The sequence below is a fragment of the Lates calcarifer genome, linkage group LG9 (assembly GCF_001640805.2).
Source record: "Lates calcarifer isolate ASB-BC8 linkage group LG9, TLL_Latcal_v3, whole genome shotgun sequence".
Classification (NCBI taxonomy): Eukaryota; Metazoa; Chordata; class Actinopteri; family Centropomidae; genus Lates; species Lates calcarifer.
Genome location: NC_066841.1, coordinates 4,287,251 through 4,305,956, shown reverse-complemented (window position 1 = coordinate 4,305,956; position 18,706 = coordinate 4,287,251). Strand labels below are relative to the sequence as shown.

The 18,706-nt window shown below is 38.6% G+C and overlaps 1 protein-coding gene across 3 annotated transcripts in view; it reads right to left on the bottom strand.

The window, feature by feature from the left end:
• Window positions 1-18,706, bottom strand: part of lrrtm4l1 (leucine rich repeat transmembrane neuronal 4 like 1) — a 70,263-nt gene that overhangs the window by 33,262 nt on the left and 18,295 nt on the right. Inside the window, exon 1 of one of the 3 annotated variants that reach the window (XR_001960977.2) lies at window positions 7,966-8,654. The exons of 1 other annotated variant lie outside the window; for it this stretch is intronic. Coding sequence is in view for 1 of the 2 variants with exons in the window: in XM_018677761.2 (XP_018533277.1) it covers window positions 7,966-7,969 (4 nt within the window). In the remaining variant the exon portion in view is untranslated. Of the gene's footprint in view, window positions 1-7,965; window positions 8,655-18,706 lie in introns of those variants that run through there. One more of the 3 variants, XM_018677761.2, reaches the window with a different exon arrangement.

Here is an 18,706-nt window from a genome sequence, read left to right as displayed (position 1 = left end):
CTGAAGACGCAACTTCGCTGCCAGCAGATCAATGAGAGATTCGGTTGTGTTATGCTTGTTGTAGACACTACTAGTAACGTACAGCCACAAGTAGAGATGAGTGGTGGGCTGCAAACTTGCAGTCTTCAGATCCAAGCAATGCTGACTCAAGTGACATCCCTTGAGACAATTTGTCAAATTACGCATAGTTCCCTCTGAAGCCACTAAAAGCTTTATACAATTTTTTTCACACTGCAGTAGTACTTCCCTGAACTTGTAAACAGAGTCGGGTAAAATTTATGCACTTATTTTCTTACACTTTTTTCTGGGGTGGAGGTGGTGGTGATTAGATTTATTAATTAACCTTGACCTTGAGCCAATTGAAGTTATACTTATTGATAAAACCCAACTGCACTTAAGCCAGGCCAGTGGATAAGTACTCTTAGAGAAGGACAAGATGTGTAGTTAGGCCTTGAAGCAAACTGGAGCACATTGCTGTTTCTTTAATTGTGTCCAACGAATAACACTTCAACGCAATTTGCATCTGATAAAGATGCAATTGCAGCCAATAAATATTAATTAAAGAACAGGCTCTATGCTCCGGTATTCCCCTGGGCCCTACTACTCACTGACTGGAAAAAGGTTGCTGAAGTTAGACTAAAATGTTCACAGCAAACGTCAATTAAAGTGGGCTCACAAATGCAGAAAACAGCTAAAGTTAAATCATTATATAATTCCTAAAATATATCTTTTCCCCAATTACCTCAGCTAAGGTCAGATTCCGATGGCAACCTTTCTGAAATCCCATAAAAGTGAGACTGCTTTCCCTCCCTTAGGACAGAGTGGATTCTGGCAGGCCCAGCAGAGTCAGCTGTCGTCTTCCTTGGCGGTGCGACAAGTTGATATTTCATTTGAATGCACGGTGCTCTGAGCACTGATGCAAAGGCTATTACCCAGAGTGCCCAAGTGGGTTGGCCAACAGTGCTAAGGCCGCTCTCTGGGGCACTTCAAAGAAATGAAAAGTGCGCAAGAAAACAAAATATATCTACTATTTCTTATTAAATGGTCTACTGTACCACAGGTTATCCACATTAAATGGAAGGATGTGTGTTTCTTTGTGGCAGCTTTTCAAGGTTATAGACTGGTTGAAAAGTAAAATTAACTTTTTGCGATATGAACTCATTGTATAGATGTGTATGGCTCCCCCCCTTTTTTTCTCATTTCAACTTCTTTACGCTGCATAAAATATATCTAATGTGTATTCTGATGAGCTAATATGTATATATATATATATAGAGGAATAATTTTCAAAGATGATTTAGAGGCTGACCACTACAGAACTAGGAGACTTCAGTCTGAGGATAAATGTGCGCACCATAAATATTATTATTTTTACTATTTTATAGATTGTTAAGGTTTAGATATGCGTTTATTATTTCCTCCAACCCTCAGCCCTCCCTGACTGTCCTCCTCTCTGACACGAGAGCCAAGGGTTTTAAAGTGTGTGATGTGTGACTCAGCTTAGGCAAGCAAAATTCTAGGCTACGACAGCATGTGTGATATATTAGATTATTGAGTGTGTTCACTCAGATTTAAGGCACATAAAATTAAAAATATTTTCAGGGCACAGAAGTACGTGACATATTACCAGTCACGGGGCCCATCATGCAACTGTGATTAATTGGACACACTGGCATTACAATATTGAAATGAAGTACCTTTTACACACTTAAAACCCATTATTTTACGCCCATTAATTTGAAAATTGGAGTCAGCTGTAATTTCAGCTCACAGCAAAAGCATGAAGCAGTATAAAAGGGCTGATTTATGATAAAAGCTTATTTTACTACTACTGAAATTGCACATACATGCAGAGATAAGAGAAGCGGTCCTAAATACTCACTATACCGTACAACAGGAACAAGATATATGGAAAATAGAGCTTAGCTGGTTAATATAAAACCATTAATGGCAAAATACAGCTTAAATGGAGCAGTATCCATTAAGAAATGAAATGAAATGAGCAGTCAATTTTGTTAGCTCAGTTATTCTGTCTGGATTTGTGAGGGATGTAGTAACTGAGGTCTAGTGAGTCCTTGACCTACTCAAGCATAACGGAGAGTGAAAGAGGGGAATGAAGACGGACAGCTTGCTCACACTTTGACTGCGGGCCACTTCATACGGAAAAGAAAAAGGCCTAAATTATTACCACTTAAAGACCTAATGACATGATTAGGTGTATAGATTAGCTAAGTCTAAGCATCAACATTCCAGATCAATGGGATTAGCGACATATGGTCTATATAATTATTTATCCACAGGAGAAACTGCCTGCAATGTACATCAGCTTCTCGTGGTAAGTGCAGTGCAGCAGTGCAGGACGCTATGTCCATTGATTGAAGTGCCTGTCACTCTTATTTATACTGGTGCCTCTGAGAATTCTTGATTCTGATTGGCCGGCAGATGTGGATTATTGTTAAGTGACCACACAGTACAATCAAACCCCTATGATGCAGGTGTTTGTTTGCACAAGAATTAAGGTGCCATTATTAAACTTGAGGTAAACACAGCAACAGTGACTTAGCTAAGCAAGAGTTCTGATCTACGGTTATTTGTGAAAGCAATACAATTAAATAGATAAAAAGCTTCTCAGTGAAAACCCACACACAAACTTAATTTTAAATATGTTTGATATTTGCATGAATATAGATGTCTAAATTACTAAGAGTAGAAGGAAGAAAGAGAAAATTATTATAATTAGCTATGTTAGCTAGCAGTTTTAATAATAGGAGAAGGATTGGGTACTGTTCTGTATTCTTAGATTTGAGTATGTTTAAGACTTTAAAGCAATCAGTGAAATTTTCTTCCGATTTCAAAATTTGTCAGGGTTTTAAAACTCTGGGCCCAGCCTAGTGAAATGTTCTCCTTCCTGTGTAAATGTAGATGTTGCCTGGAAATTTCAGCAGCAGGAATTAACCCATTCCCAGGAACTATATTTCATGAGATTTAAAACAGAAAAAAATGATTGAGAATGAGTTACATAAGTAAATGAACAAAGTTAAGTTAAATCTAAATGAATCTTGCATTTTGTCAGCAAGTTGCCATGGTATCGGGAGGATAAGTTAATTGATAAAATGGAGGCTAAGGGTATATCACTTATGTAGTTTAGTATTTTAAATGTACACTCAAATTTGTCAGCAAAGTATATAATTAGTAATTAGTTAATATTACCATTTTTTAATTAACTGATTCATTGTCCATGCTCTAAAATGTCAGAAACTTGATTGGAAGGTGACAAGTTAAAATTACTTGCTTTGTCTGACCAACAGCCCAAGAAATAAAGACGTGAATTTTAAAGTTATATAAAACCGAGAAAAGCAACACATCCTCATATCTGATTAGCTGGAACCACATCCATGTTTAGAATTTTTGCTTAATATCTAAATTATTCATCAATTTTAATTAATTGTTAAATTATCTGTCAGTTGTCTGCACTAATCATACTAAATGATTAATGAATGATTTTTTACAGCTGATTTGAAGAAACCACACACTCTTCTTGTCAGAGTGTAAAATATAATTTGCAAGGAGGAAGACCTTTACAAAGGCTAATTGGTTATTTTGAATGTCAACATTTTTACACCAGCGGGTTTTGTGTGGCCACGAAAGCTGCCCGCTGTGGAAAAAGGCAGCCTTAATGAGTAAGTGTTGGATGGAAGTCTGCTTGGAAAAGTGAATTTTTAGAGGAGCTTCAGCCAAACCATTCTGGTCTGGTGCTTATAGCTTTCTCTCAGCCATTAAACTGCCTAATACTGCAGTGACCTTGGCCCCTAGAGATATGCGGTATGCATACATTTAAAGCATGTTTGTGTATCCGCACATGACATTTTAGAATGCAAAATCACAATAACTGAAAATAATAACCCTAAATCTAAGGTGCTTAAGAAATGGCAGGGCACTGTTTTATATTCTCATTGAAACTTTAATTATCTACTGCTGCAATGTTTTGATCTGATGTGATGTTTGTGCCTGATGAGGATCCATGAAAGACAGAAAAAGCAATAGCTAATGTAGGATACACTGTAACACTGTAACAGTAACTTAACACTGTGCAGAATTTATTTTTATCTTATTATCTGCTGTTTTATCCAGCCACTGTATTCTTTATCTTCCTCAGATATTGGCAGAGACATAGTTCCTTGGCGATAAAGATTCACAATACTTAATGATTTCCTCCTCTAAAATGATTAAAGCACAATAGAAACTATTTAATCTGATGACATTTAAGAAGCACAGTCTGGTTGGAATGAGGTTGGCCTTGTAGCTGCTTTATTTTTAACAACCAATTTATAAAGGAAAATGGTGAATATTCTTGCAACATTCAGTCCACTGCCCATATACAGCAGTGAACTGAATAAAGTAGATAGTTTGCTTCTCTAATCGCTGCACCCAATAAACCAGCTATATCACTCAAGTCTTCAGCCTTAACACCCACAGCGCTTAACATCCGGACATCCGGACTCAGCCTGTCAAAGAGTGACAGCTGAAACTCTTCACAGGCCCATAATATCACACATATCAGGAACTTTACTGACGCTTGCTTTCCTATGGAGTCACAGACATCGACACACACACACACACACACACACACACAAGTTATTGGCTTCTGCGCTGGGAGGCACAGAACTGAGTTGATCGATATGAGCACTGATGTCAAAAGATCAGCACAAACCGAGACGTTTACGCTCGCCACTGTGAGGCGAGCCGGCTGTAAAGGCTGAGGAGTTGACATCATGGATGATGAGTGAGTGAGTGTGTGTGGTGTGCTGGTAATCAGTAAAGGTCAGAAGTGTCATAGGTTATGTCCATCCATTCAGCATTGTTTAACTTTCAATCAGAATTCAGCACTTTTTGATGGTTATTAATCAGCCCCAGTGTGCATCAGAGTGAATTTAATTACTTCTGTTTTATGTCCTGTAACTGGCTCATTTTACTTTGACAAATCAACTATAGTATATTAGTTATCTGGCTTTCCCTGTGGAGCCCTTGGATGTGGAGAAAAATATAATAGATGGGAGAAAATACAAGACCTATTTCTAGAGTTGCTTTGTAAAATATTGGCTTTCCACTTGCAGAAACAATAATAAGAATTCTGGCACAAATCCTTCAGAATAAAAGCACCATCTCCATAAATGCTAACTGAATATAAAACATAAATTTGGCACAAAACTTACATAAATTATATCCAGATACTTCTCCTGATCTGGAAGAACATTAACTTGAATGCAAGACTAATTTCTTTTTCTGAATTTCCTTCTCTTATCATTTCTTTTTCCATGTCTGTTCTATGGACAAAATTCTTTATACAAAGAGGCTGTCCTCATCAGAAGACAATAACAGCACTACTCATTTGTTAGAGGTCTTCTTTCTGCCAAAGTTAACTTGATCAAAACTTAATCAAAACCATAGAGGTGGCAGATATATATGACAGATTTGTTGAAGCCTGATAAGGCATGATTCAGTGACATGGAGAATACACCACACATTATCATGTGCCTCTTGATTCCGGGTCTTTTCTGTGTGTGCAAGCTCAGCGCTCACTGCCAGACTTCTGTTCTCACTATTGTGTCTCTGCCCATATTTCACTGCACGAGATCAATTTGCGGAACACATTGTTTGGGTAAGTCTCTCACAGTTAATTTCAAGAAAAATACAAAATGGAAAAGAAGAAACACCCCCCCCCCAAAAAAAAAAAAAAAAAAAAACTTAAAAGTGTATCATGGTACACCAACAATGCAAAACAACAGGGACAAAAAAAAAAGGTTCGAATGAATGACCTTGAGGTATAGTGAAAGAGTTCAATGTGATATGCTGTGTTATGACGGTTTGAGAGCGTGTGTGGGTAGTGGTGAAGTGAATATTACTAAACTGCTGCAAAAAGTGCCAGATGGGGACTTTCAGTCAGACTCAAAACAAGGAAACATGCTTCATACTGACAGAATAATCACTATTGATGGTTTTCAGCTATTTTAAAAATCAGCTATAGTTGCAGCACTTTAGACTGTTCAAGGTTTGTTGTTAGTCATTTTTTCTCTATTATACTTGATATGCCATCGGAAGAACCAAAAACATAAATTCCCCAGGTCAGGCCACAAATATGTTTTTATAAATCATCAGTTTTGTTAGTCATTTCAGTCATGGATCAAGCAGACTTCCAAACATTCTTTGGTTTGAGATTCTAAAATGCCAGGATTTTCTGCTTTTTCTGTTTTATACCATTGTGTATGGAATACTTTGGTGTTGTAAAGAACAAGCTCTGTGAAGGAATGTGTGATGGGAATTATTCAAAAAAAATATTTATCAGTGTTTAAAATAACTTAAATGCAACTACTCTCAAATACCAACCAAACTGCCCCTGCCCCTCTCTGTGGGTGATTAGGATAACTAAAATCACATTGATGTTAAGTTTTCTTGTCGAATGCAGAGAGAACATGTCAGCCCTACAGACAGTAGAAGCTTTTATTTACAATTTAAAATGCCCCTATATGAGGAACACAATGCAACGGATGAGATGGATAGTCAGAAGTGTTGATATCCCACCAAATGCAACCACTTAGTTTGGCTAATAGTTAATTGTGATGACATAATTAAAACTGTAATAGTATGTGCTCATTAACTGCACTAAGCTGCTCATTAGAGAAAATGCCACAATTCTACACAGATGTGTGGGCAGCATGCATCCCTCCAGCCTGTGTCAGCTTTTCACTACATTTGGGAATTTAAAAGAAAGTAAAAATAAAAACAAAACAGCAGCATAAATTCAACAAGTGAGAAGCCAAGACCAACAAAAGGAATCACATGGGTGCAGTCTGAAAACAGCTCAAATGGCTCTCTCCGCACCTAACCCTCCTGTCAAACATACCCTGTGTTCCTAGGTGCGCGCGTGCACGCGTGCACGTGCCCGCCTATGAATAATAGTCCTTCACTGCGATATTATTCAACAACAGAAGTTGCACTGAAGCAAAGGACATGAAAGATCGTGAGACGCTCCGTTAAAAAGCAGCCGGAGACTGCTTCAGAGTGACAGCATCATTTCATCGCATATTCAGTAACAACTCTGAACACCCACAGTTCGTTTGAGCTCCCCCCAAAAAATATGCAAAAAAAATCACTGACTGAAGCAGTGGAACGCAAAGCCCCTGAAACACTGAGAAGTGTGGGTTTGTGAGGCTGAGCGGTGAATTTAGCTTTTGGAGCACTCTCAGTCACTAAAATGGAGGAGGTGATAGGCAGTGTGGGATGAGATTGTAGGTGCCCAGAGCTGTCAGGAGAAGCGGGGAGGTAGAAGAAATAGGACGGAGTCAAAACATGTCAGAGGTTTTGAAGGCAGGGGGGTTGAGAGACCCCTCTCACCAGAATGCGGCCATTTAAGGTCAGGTTTATGTTCATAAACTTGTCCTTGCAGCTTCATCAGCAAAGACGTAATCAGACAGATAATGAGGTATTATTTAGCTTCAACACGCAGAACACCGTCGACTGATTCAGATTTTGGGCTCAATCACTGACACATCATAAAGGTGGGAGTATTATTGTCTCTCCTTGATAGGTATTCAGGGGCATGAACACTCCCGCCTGCAGTATTTCTTTTTGGTTTTTTTTAACTCATGAAGAGGGAAGGAACACCTCTCAGTGGTGTTGATGCTTGTCACCACAAATACAGAATCTGAAAAAATATTTGAGGAGAATAGTGCAAAAGTGCACTGCTCTGAAAACACTGCAGATGTTAGCTCGCTGCGCAGGAAAAGATTTGGGGAAATTTTCTGAACATCTACACAATCACAGATGCGCCAAAGGAGGAAAGATCAACCCATTTTGTGCAGACCACAAGTGCTCTTAACCAATAATAGTGATGATTTGCAGACTCCCGCTGCTCTCAATTCTCCCGCGGCAAACGATTCTAAATGAGACAATCCTCCACTCACTCACCCATGTTGTCATCGGTCCGTTCCCTCCGTCCTCCGTAGCGCAATCCGCTGCACAGATCACGACTTCCTCCGTGTCGCCTTTCCCTTCCCAGTACCTGGAGAGCCGTGGAGCTCTGCGCGTCTCTTACGCGACGGCTGACTCACCTGCCTTCATTCTAAAAACTGCCACTCGATTTTAAAAAGCTTGTAAAGTTTGCGCCCATGCTCCCTGACGCAGCGCAACTTTCCAGACGTGTCACAAATAACTGTGCCATCAAGCTCCAAGTTGGAAGTCAAACAACGCCTGGCTCTACAGGGTTTTTTCGCCAGACGGAAACATAGTGTCGGAACAGGTGCTCCGCGACAAAACAGTCACACGCTGCAAAAGTTAAACGAGCGGGGTCATGCGGCGGGGATCTGTGCAGTCACTGGCGGAGGCAAATGTTCTCTGCGCAAACATCCAGCGGAGCGGCAGTAGACGCCAGGCAGCGATCACAGGCAGGCACGCACGGGCACTGTCAGGGGCTCCTGTGCAGTGCACTGGCGAGCAGGTTTCCGTGTGCGCGCGCGGCTGCGTGGGGGAGCGTGTGCGAGGCGCGCGCATGTGGGAGAAAGAAAAGGAGAGAGAGGGAGGGAGAGAGAGAGAGAGAAAGCATTCAATAGTGTTTAACAGCTGCGAGCAGATTTGGTCAAATATGAGATTTGCCTTTGTTTTCTTGCTGATTTGCTTCCTCCATTTTCATCACCACCAACACAAACGAACTGGTGCTGGAGCAGTACCCCCACCCCCACCCCCTTTAACATGCTTTTCTTCTGTAAGTCCAGGTGTGGTGGAGGATATGCTGAGGGCTATATGTGGTTATCATTATAGCATGATGAGTGGGAAGCCTGCCTGATCCCACCTCATGTTGCATAATTATTGCAGATAGGAAGGCTAAATGCAAGAGTTTTATTGGAGCAGGAGCTGCTGTTGGACAGGCTTTACCTCATTTTTTAAAAATATGTTGTGGTGAAATATTTCTAACTCTCTCCCTTACACATTACGGACCAAGTCATTGTCCAAATAGAGCAAATGGTTGCTTTAAGCACTAATATGTTTTTGATTTTATATGATCATAAATAGATGTAATTACGTTTTTTTGGCAATAACAAAAGTCCTGCTGCAGTAACATTCTCCTCTAATTTGAAACACTCACTTGAAGTTATATCCACAGTCCATAACACTTTCAAATATTTGATTTAGTCCCACCTTCTTTAATCATTTCTCATTGTGATTAATTTCTGGAGTGGTGTTTAGTCTTTCACTCGGTACTTATTTCAGATGATTCAGACGCAAGAGATGAAAAAAGATGGTAAATTATAAAAACGTTCCCATTATAAGAAATAACTCCAGCATGACTGGAGTTTCAGTTTTAGCCTTGTCACACTACGCAGTGACTTACTGAAAGTTTTATGATGGCATGACATTGAAAGTATAAGGTTCAAAGTGAGAAAGTGAAGACAATAAACACTGTCTTCAGTCAGGCTTTTAGCTTTTACATTGAGAACAAAATTTACTGTAGAGGCTTTATTAAAGCCAGTAGTTTGGGAAATAGAAATTTAACACATCACACATGGGTACTAGGTTCAGCCACTTTTTTATGGCTATATAGTGTATTGTTCATCATCATTCATTTAATTTAATTCTCTGCTACAAGCTGGACAGCTTAGGGTACTTAACAGATTATTTAAAATTCAAACCATCTCTTAAAGAGCTTCATATACTCTTGATAAAAAACACTCTCTCCAGGAGAGTAATTCCTTCAATATTGTAGTTATCTGACTTTAATCTCTTCAGCTAATTTTCAAAAGTAGTCTCTGTGTTTAACAGAAAACCATGTAACAAGAACTGAAAAGGTATTATTACAAGCTGAGAGACAGAGATACAAAACTGGCAGTATCAAAATAATTTTTTATGGGTCGGCGCTTCTCTGAACGTCAGACCTATTCAGGTTCTTTGAGCCAGTGACATACTAACAATAGCACCTCTTTATTTTTGGATGGATTTAACCTAACAAGCTGACCATGTCTCCTAGAAACTCCTCCATGTTCGACCTTTCCCTTCTTTATTTGCCATAAAGTGCTACTGCTCCATTTTCTAGAATCTTTTTCACATTGCTTAAAATTGAATCTGCAACATTTTGGGAAATCCAGCTCAGTCAGGAAAAGACACTTGAGACTAGGAGTGACAAGAGCCATAAAATTCATTTAACAAGCACTGGGAGCAGCCTGATTGGAGGTTTGACGGCAGCCCCCCTTTGCCTGGAGCCACAGTCATGAGAGGGCGGTGTTGTAAATCAGCAGGGCTGAGGAGACCCCCCCCCCTTCTTCCTTCACCTCCTCCTCCTCCTTCTTCTCACCACTGACATCAAGGCCTTATCTGTGGTCAAGGAGGAGGAGGAGGAGAAGGGTTGAACTCCAAAATAGTGTGGTGTCAGCGAGAAGAGCAGAGATAATACAGGGGTAAAGGTGTGATAAGGTGAGCAAGCAGAGGCAGGTCAGGTGCTGTTGTGAATTACAGTAGTTGTGTATAAACGTAATTTCATTCTGGAGGGCAGTTACAGGGATTGCATATTCAAAGGAAGTGAATGGGAATTTATTTTTCTGAAGTTCATAGCACAAAAAACGAAAAAGGATTTTCAATCAATTCTTCAAACACTACACATGGAATTTCATTCACCTTCAATGCACTGGTGTGGCAGCAAAAAATTCAGAGATAGATATGTCAAAATGATCTGTCTAGAAACCATTTCAGATAGGTTGGAGGTGAAGAGACCCTGGCCATTATTTAACAGACAACAGATGAAGAATTGACTGAGATTGTGTATTCTTTAAATAGACGTCTGATTTTATTTATACATCTGAGTGACTTAACATTTAGTAATGTGTGTGGATTTAAAGACATTGTGATGAGGGATTTAAAAATGGGTAATCAGGTTGCTACAATCTTGCACTTGCACTTTGAGAAAATTTTATATAAATAGAATTTTAATGGTGCAAGAGCTCAAAAATACCTTCAAAGTCCTCCCCTGAAGGTGTGTATGATGAAATCGCCTTTTTGCATATAGCTACAGGTTGGACTGTTTGAGCTCGGCATGACACAGCCTCTCTCAGGCAATACTTGTGAATTTGTGGTGTTGCTACATGTAACTATTAATATTCTGCATTATATAGTCCTTCATGTTGTTACCTCAAAAAACCACACTCACTATGAGAGGAATGGCAAGAAAAAGGACTTTCTCTCATGACATCACTGTTTGTTTCTTTGAGGATAAAAACTGACATAAAACTTCTCTAAATTTTTAAGTGCTCTGTGGTTTTGATGTGATTAGGATAAGGATCTGTGCGTGATGCTGTTGTTGAATCAGTTGCGAGTTTAAGTCAGTGGTGAAAACTTTTTGTCATATCTAGGACAACAAAATCTTGTATTGTGAATAACAAATGTTAAATGCCTCAACTAGGCAGCCATCTTTCTTTATCACAGTCACCCCTACTGTTGTAAGCCATTACTGTCTGAAAATTACCATGGGAGAGTCACCACTCTGAAGGAGAGAAGAATGAGAGATGTTTTGATTTTTAATGCAGAATCCAGACTTTAAGCACATTTTCCATTGTTAACGTCAAGTCGAGTCAATTTTATTTATATAGCGCCACATCATAACAGGGTTTATCTCAGGGCTCTTTTCATTGCAGCAGGTCTAGGTCATACTCTTTACACTATTATTTACAGACACCCAACATTCCCCATGAGCAAGCACTTGGCAACAGTCTTTTCAATGGGAAGAATGCTCAAGCAAAACCGGGCTCTGGGTGGGCAGCTATCTACCTCAGCCAGTTGAGAGGAGAGACAAGAGAGAGATAGATGGGAGATAGAATGTGAGAGAGAGAGAGCAGGAGGAAAGAGAACATCAAACTACGCAAGTTCCATGTACAGATGTATAGTAATAGTAATGATAATAATGACAGTAATATGGGACTATGATAGATAGAAGATGACTAGGGGATGGTTCAAGACAAGCCTAAGCCAGCCGTAGCCGTAGAAGTAGAAGTAAATGCATGCATTAATTTTTCTGCATGTTTTCGAGACAGGATGTGTTTTTTTGCTATGGTATGGTTATGAAAAAAAGCTGTCTTCAAAATTTATTTTATTTGGGAGTTAAAGGACATATCCTGATGGAAGATAATTCAGAGATTCCTTACGGTAGTGCTGGAGGCTATGGCAATGCTATCTAGAGAAGCTATTGTTAGATAGTGTGTTTGGGGCCTTGTACAATAATTTCAGTTTTTGTGTAAGTTTAATAGCAGGAAAATGCAGGCTATCCAGGTCTTTATGTCCTTAAGGAATGCTAGGAGGTTAGCAAACTGATTGGTTTCATCTAGCTTCATTGATGCATATAATTGGGTATTGTCAATGTGACAATTAAAGTTATTGTGGTGTTTCCTTATAATTTTGCCTAAAGGAAGCATAGCTAAGGTGAACTGGTCCAAGCACAGAACCTTGTGGAACTCTGTGACTAACTGTGGTGTACATGGAGATTCAGCGGTATCATGTAGGAAGTGATATTGATCGGATAAATATGACTTAAACCAGCGTAGTGGAATTCCTTTAATGCCAATTAAATGTTTTCCACCCTGTAATAAGACCTGGTGTCTAATGGCGTCAAATGCAGCACTAAGATCTAAAAAGACAAGTACAGAGATAAGTCCTTTGTCTAATGCAGTTAGAGGGTCATTTGTAACTTTCTCCAGTGCTCTCTCTGTGCTATGATACACTCTAAATCCCAAATGAAAACAATGATCCCTGATTTTAATATTTTAAGTGAAAAGTCACACAACTGATTGGCAACTGCTCTCTCAAGGATCTTAGATATAATGAGAAGATTAGATACAAGCAATAGTTAGCTAAATTTGTGTTAAAAATGACGGGTGATATAAAGTGGATTTTGGGGCTGTGTTAGTTGTATATACCATAATTTCAGGACTATTCAGCGCACCTGAATATAAGCCGCACCCACTAAATTTAAAAAGAGAGAAAAAAAAGTACATATACAGGCCGCACTTGTCTATAAGCCGCAGGTGTCTAAATTTTTTTGCGGCATGAAGCTCGTTAGCCCGTAAAAATCTATAAATTAGCCGCATCATTGTTTAAGTCGCAAGGTTCAAAGCGTGTGAAAAAAAGTAGCGGCTTATAGTCTGGAAATTACGGTACATATTTTTTTTAAATAATGCAGAAAACACAGATTAGTTGAGATAACATAAATAGTTTTTAGATCAACTGCAGCAGAGTTGCAACAATTTCTATTTTCCAGCTTTCTGAAGTATTACATTTTAGGTTTCAGTGTCAGTCTCTCACAACCAAAGACCAAAGGCTTGTTTCTAGACTCACTTTTTCCCACCAACATTCAACAGGAAGAGACTCTGTTCAGAAGGCAAAGACAAGAGCATCTCTACCAGGAGCTCACACTGCTGTGCAGCCACCAGACATGGCATGATTACGGACATGCCTCCATCTGTGTTAACCAAACAGTTGACTCCCACCTTTTCATTGAACACAACTAGCTCATATCAGCTTCCTTCAGAATTGTAAGAAATCAATAACTGAAGTTGAAGTTGAAGAGAGAAACTGTGAAGGAGCAGCTGCAGTAAAAGAGTGAATTAAAACACTTCAATCATCAGATTGAACTGAAAAGAAATACTCAGTTCATTATGGTTCAGCTCACTGCACTTTAGAAATGAAACAGTAAGATACATTTCTTCCTCACAAGGGCCCACATGTGAGTAGCCTATGTTTAATTTCAAGTGTATAAAACATGACAGGATCATCTTACCTAAGCTTTAAAAGGGCTTTTCTACCAACCATTGTAGTTTAGTTATGAAGACAGTACAACAGCCTCTTAAGACTTATGCTGCCACCCCTTTTTAATGAATGTCAATGGAATTCCGTTAATGGTGCAGGTATTTGGCTGTAACTAATGATTATACTTACCTGTCAGATCAATCAATGAATTGTTCAGACTATAAAAAGTCTGAAAGGAGGTAAAATTGGCCATCACAGTTTCCTAGAGCCCAAAAAGATGTCACTAGATTTGGGACTAAAGTCTCAAACCCAAAGATGAGCCATTTAATTTATTTTTCTTGATTAATTTTAAGTCGACAGAGTAACCAATTAATCAAGTGTTTCAGCACAGTTTTGTTTGTTTTTTTCTTGTGTGTGTGATTAGTGTGTTAGTTTGAGTAGATTAACATTTTTAAAAAAATGTATTTTAATGTATGACTCACTCTAAGGATGCTGCTAAATATGTCTGGAGATGAATGTTATGTAATGCAGTGATGCTGAGAAGTTTCTCAAAGGGGATAATAATGTATGTTTTCTCTTAGCTCAAATTATATAAATATTTCATTTGAATCACTCAATTTCTTTCTGCTTCCGTTCTTTATGTTGAGCCAAGGTAATCGACTCCCAGCTCCTAGCTCCACAGTTAATGCATAGACACAAGCGTGGCATTGATCTTCTCATCCAACTCTTGGCAAGAAAGAAAATAAGTGCACTTGCAAAATGTCAAACCATTTCTTTAAAGAAATACAACTCATGTTCAAATGTTTCTCTGAATGAAATTAAAGGCTTGACTAAATACCTTTGAGTGTACTGATCCGTGCTGAAGTTTGCAAGGTCACCAGCTCTTAAAAAACATGTGAGACAGCTGGTCTCTGTCAAATTTCTTAGATTATGTGAGTTGGTTGGCTATAGCTCTGAGTAGCGTGCTGCTACATTAGATCTGCATGTCAGTGGTTTTCAATTATGGCCCTTGAGATGCAAAATCATGCTGGGTTTCTATCCTACTAGGTCTATAATTATATTTGTCTGGATTCCTAAGTCTAAAATCACACCATTATTAGATGGCTGAAATTAAAGGCAGCAGTTGGGATCCACAGCTTTATATCTTAACACCACACCACTACAAATTTCCATGTCATTACTTCAGAATTTTAGTTTCTTCAGTCTTACAAGGGTAAATTTTAAATGGCAGGTCACTGATTTTCTATAAAGTTTATTCAAGACAAAAGTGAATCACTAATTTCATTACCATTGGTTGCACCTTTTAAAAGCACTTCTAACTCACATCTGAAAATGTCTTGAGTCACGACATCAGTTGTTAAGACAACTCAAACTGCAGGAAAAAAATCAATAGCAGCTCATAACAAAGCTTATTGGAGTTCTGCAAGGAGAAATTACACAGCATATAAGCGGCAGCTGGATGTTTCTCATCCAACATTTTGTGCTGCGAGTACAGACAAGAGTTAAGGACAGTTCCAATAACTCATTGTCCCAAGAGGAGAGGTGATGACTAAGCTATCCTTACAGCGATGTATCAGTTTTTTTGTACAAGCTTACAAGTAATAGAATGCATCACATTTTTTCCCAAACGTTTCTGCAATTTATTCTGTCATTTAATAATATATGTTTACCTACTGATAGTAACAGCATGTTCTGAACACAATAAAACTAGGCACAGATGACGATTAGAAAATACAATGGGAGGTTATTACAGTAACATAATTCTTTTGAATTCATCATGAATGTTGATGGTGTTATACAATAAGAGAGGTGGGTAAAAATATCTCAACGAATCATTTACTAAATGGTTGGATGAGTCAGTCATTATGTTATGTATCTAAATGGTAAAATGCTCCTGTGAATGTCACCTGGTCAGAAACAAAATCAAAACTTTGGCCAGCATTTCTCATGCACTTGGGAAGCAAACACAGTATAGGGTATATAATACTTGCAATCAACTGGAATTGGCCAGAATTGTGAACAGCAGATGTTTATGTAAAGACAGCATCAAACACTGTATGATGAAGATAGGGAAACAGTATAAAATTAGAAACCCTAATAAAAAATGTAAAACTATGTTAAAATATTTTAATTTTTTTTTATCAGTTTAAAAATACAAGCTGGGGCTGTGGGGCAAATCTCTCTCTTAACTAGACTAAATGATGCATTATTTTGACATAAATTGTGAACATGCTTATCAGTTATTCAATGGTATAAGCAGAGGTCAGTCAAGCAGATAAGGTCACATTATCATAATAAGTCAACAAGCTTTCATCCTCTCCATTGAAGTTTCACCAATACACAACAATGAAAGTCAGAAATAATTTCAGGGTACGATCTCAAATAAGGATGTGTAATGTAATTTTGCAAAGATATGGCTATATTTGGTATGATACAAATGTTGTGGTTCTGTGAATTCTGGATCACTACCTGAATTCACCTGGATATCCTAGCACATGCCCATGCAGACTAAATATCAAAATTACTCTCAGTAAAATCACCTGTGATCTTGATGATGTACATGCCACAAGCCCATCTATAAAAGATTATGCTAATGAGGCTGCAGGGTAATGGGACACTGAGCCGTAAACCTCTACTGATCTGTGCCACTGGGCTCCATCCACACCAGTCACTCTGATCCCAAGAGTCCAAAGTGACTGAGGATCCACTGGAACCAGTGAGGAATGAGCTATGAATGTGATACACCCAGCTGTATACTGAGACAAAGCACAGTACCACATCAGGGACACTTATGCTTTGTGTCAATGACTGCATGTGCCCTGTCCACAACAGTTATTTACATACTGTATTTGGGAGTTCACATTCCTCTTGCCTGCAGCAGTGCCTTGAGATAACTTCTGTTGTGAATTGGCAGTATATAAATAAAAATCGACTTGACTGTACAGTTGCCATATACCAAGTGAATATATAGGGGGTGAGCAAAAACCCCAGGGGGAGTACTTTGAACCACACTGGCTGATAACAGCTCATTGCACATATATCAGTATCAACAAATATATCAGGTAATAAACAACAACAATAAATGTCTGTACAAAAATGCCAAAGATATATTTAAGGTGGTTTTCGAAACAGTGTTTCCCGTGTAGTCCATTAAAGAGCCCTGACAAATTTTTCTTGTATTTTTCACCTGTAGATTTTCTGCAGAATACATATCTTGGTCACAAATCTTCAAAAGTATTAAAGGTTATTCACATACCTGCATAACATTTATGATATCACATAGACATAGACAACACTGAGCTGCAATTTAGAATGAAGCTGCTTGATAAAGAACATACAACTCCTGAAGGCCAAGGCCTTTTTAGGGTGCTTGAATACGGTTATGTTCACCCTGTAGAAACTTGGCAGTCTATAAAGGATTAACTTAAGGATAGGCCAAGGGGCTGTTTTAGGCTCTTTCCATTAGCTCAGGTGCTACTTGTTGGAGTGGTTGTCCTCCAGCGGTTACAGTTTAATCCCTAAACTTCCATAGGAGTCCATAGGTGGCACTGGCTTTAGTAGAATGACCAAACATGTGACCTGAGACCAACTGAAACTGTGCTAGCCATATGTGGTGCAGGGCCAAAGTCAGTGTTGATGTCCTGGAGATTTAACTTTAGCTAACACCTTCCTCCTCCTGAGGCTAAAGAAGTAGCAACCAAGCTAAAGATTCCTGATGATATCAAAACGTCTCACAAGGCAGCAGAATAGAGACTTCTATTCTGCTGGTGACTCAGTCCTGCCTCTGTCTTGGACATTTTTTCAGGTGTGCCTCTAGGCATGGGTCGGTATGATATTCTCATGGTATGATAACCTTAAGCAAAAATATCATTTTATGTTACAGCTCTAAAATGAGCTAGAAACAACTTTTTTTATATTCAACAAAATCAATTTTATTTTTAAACAATGCAGAATGTGTGGAACATTAGTAAACATGTATGTTAAGTTAACATAATTAAATATTTTTTTCTAAATAAATAAATGCAGTCCAATCACAGCACTCTCTTTTTCTCGTTTGACTTTTTCAAACCGCTGTATACCTTGAAACCTGGCCCATGCCTATCTGCCTCATGTTGCTTCTGGGTCCTGGGTAGGATTGCTGCAGTGACTCTAGATGGAAGCAGCTTGTCAGCACACAGACATGCTCCACTCCCACCCTGTCTGAGGTGATCAAAACCAAGTCAACACTATCTTCTAAAATGAAAAGTGACCCAGTCACAACTACCTTGAAATCCCTGTCAAAACTCACTGCAATCAAATTGCATGAAGCTTCAAAACCTTCCTGCAATGTGAAACACATGCACTATCAAAGCCAAAAATAAATAAATAAATAAAAATGCAATTAAAAACATGAAATATTACTGGTGGGGTGAAATACATAGCCCATGAACATTTAAGTGCTTCAACTTCCCAATACAAACACAAACAAGCCAATACTTAAGGTGCTATGACTGATACTACTATGATATTAAATCACACAAGAAACAAAGAAGAAAAAACTTCTCTGCTATGATGCCATGTCATGAATACAATGTTGAAAATGACCCAGAATGTCATATCCAGGTGTTGTGTATTAATGATAGCTAATGTAATCTCTTAAACATGATAAATACAGGATTTGTATAGGCCTATTTAGTGTACAAATTAGATAGGAGAGCAGCACTTTCCCCAGGGGTAATTTCAGCTTGGTTCAATTACCAGTTACAGTAACCAACCACAATTAAAAGTATCACGTAGAAAAACGTGTGGGAAAATTCCAACTGGTATCTGCTGCAGTGTAGAGTGTTAGCTAATGTTGGTTTACAGATAAAGACATTGTAAACAGTTTATAGATTAAATCTGAAAACCTTCCATTAGGGTGAGGACAGGTGCAGCTATGAAGAAACTC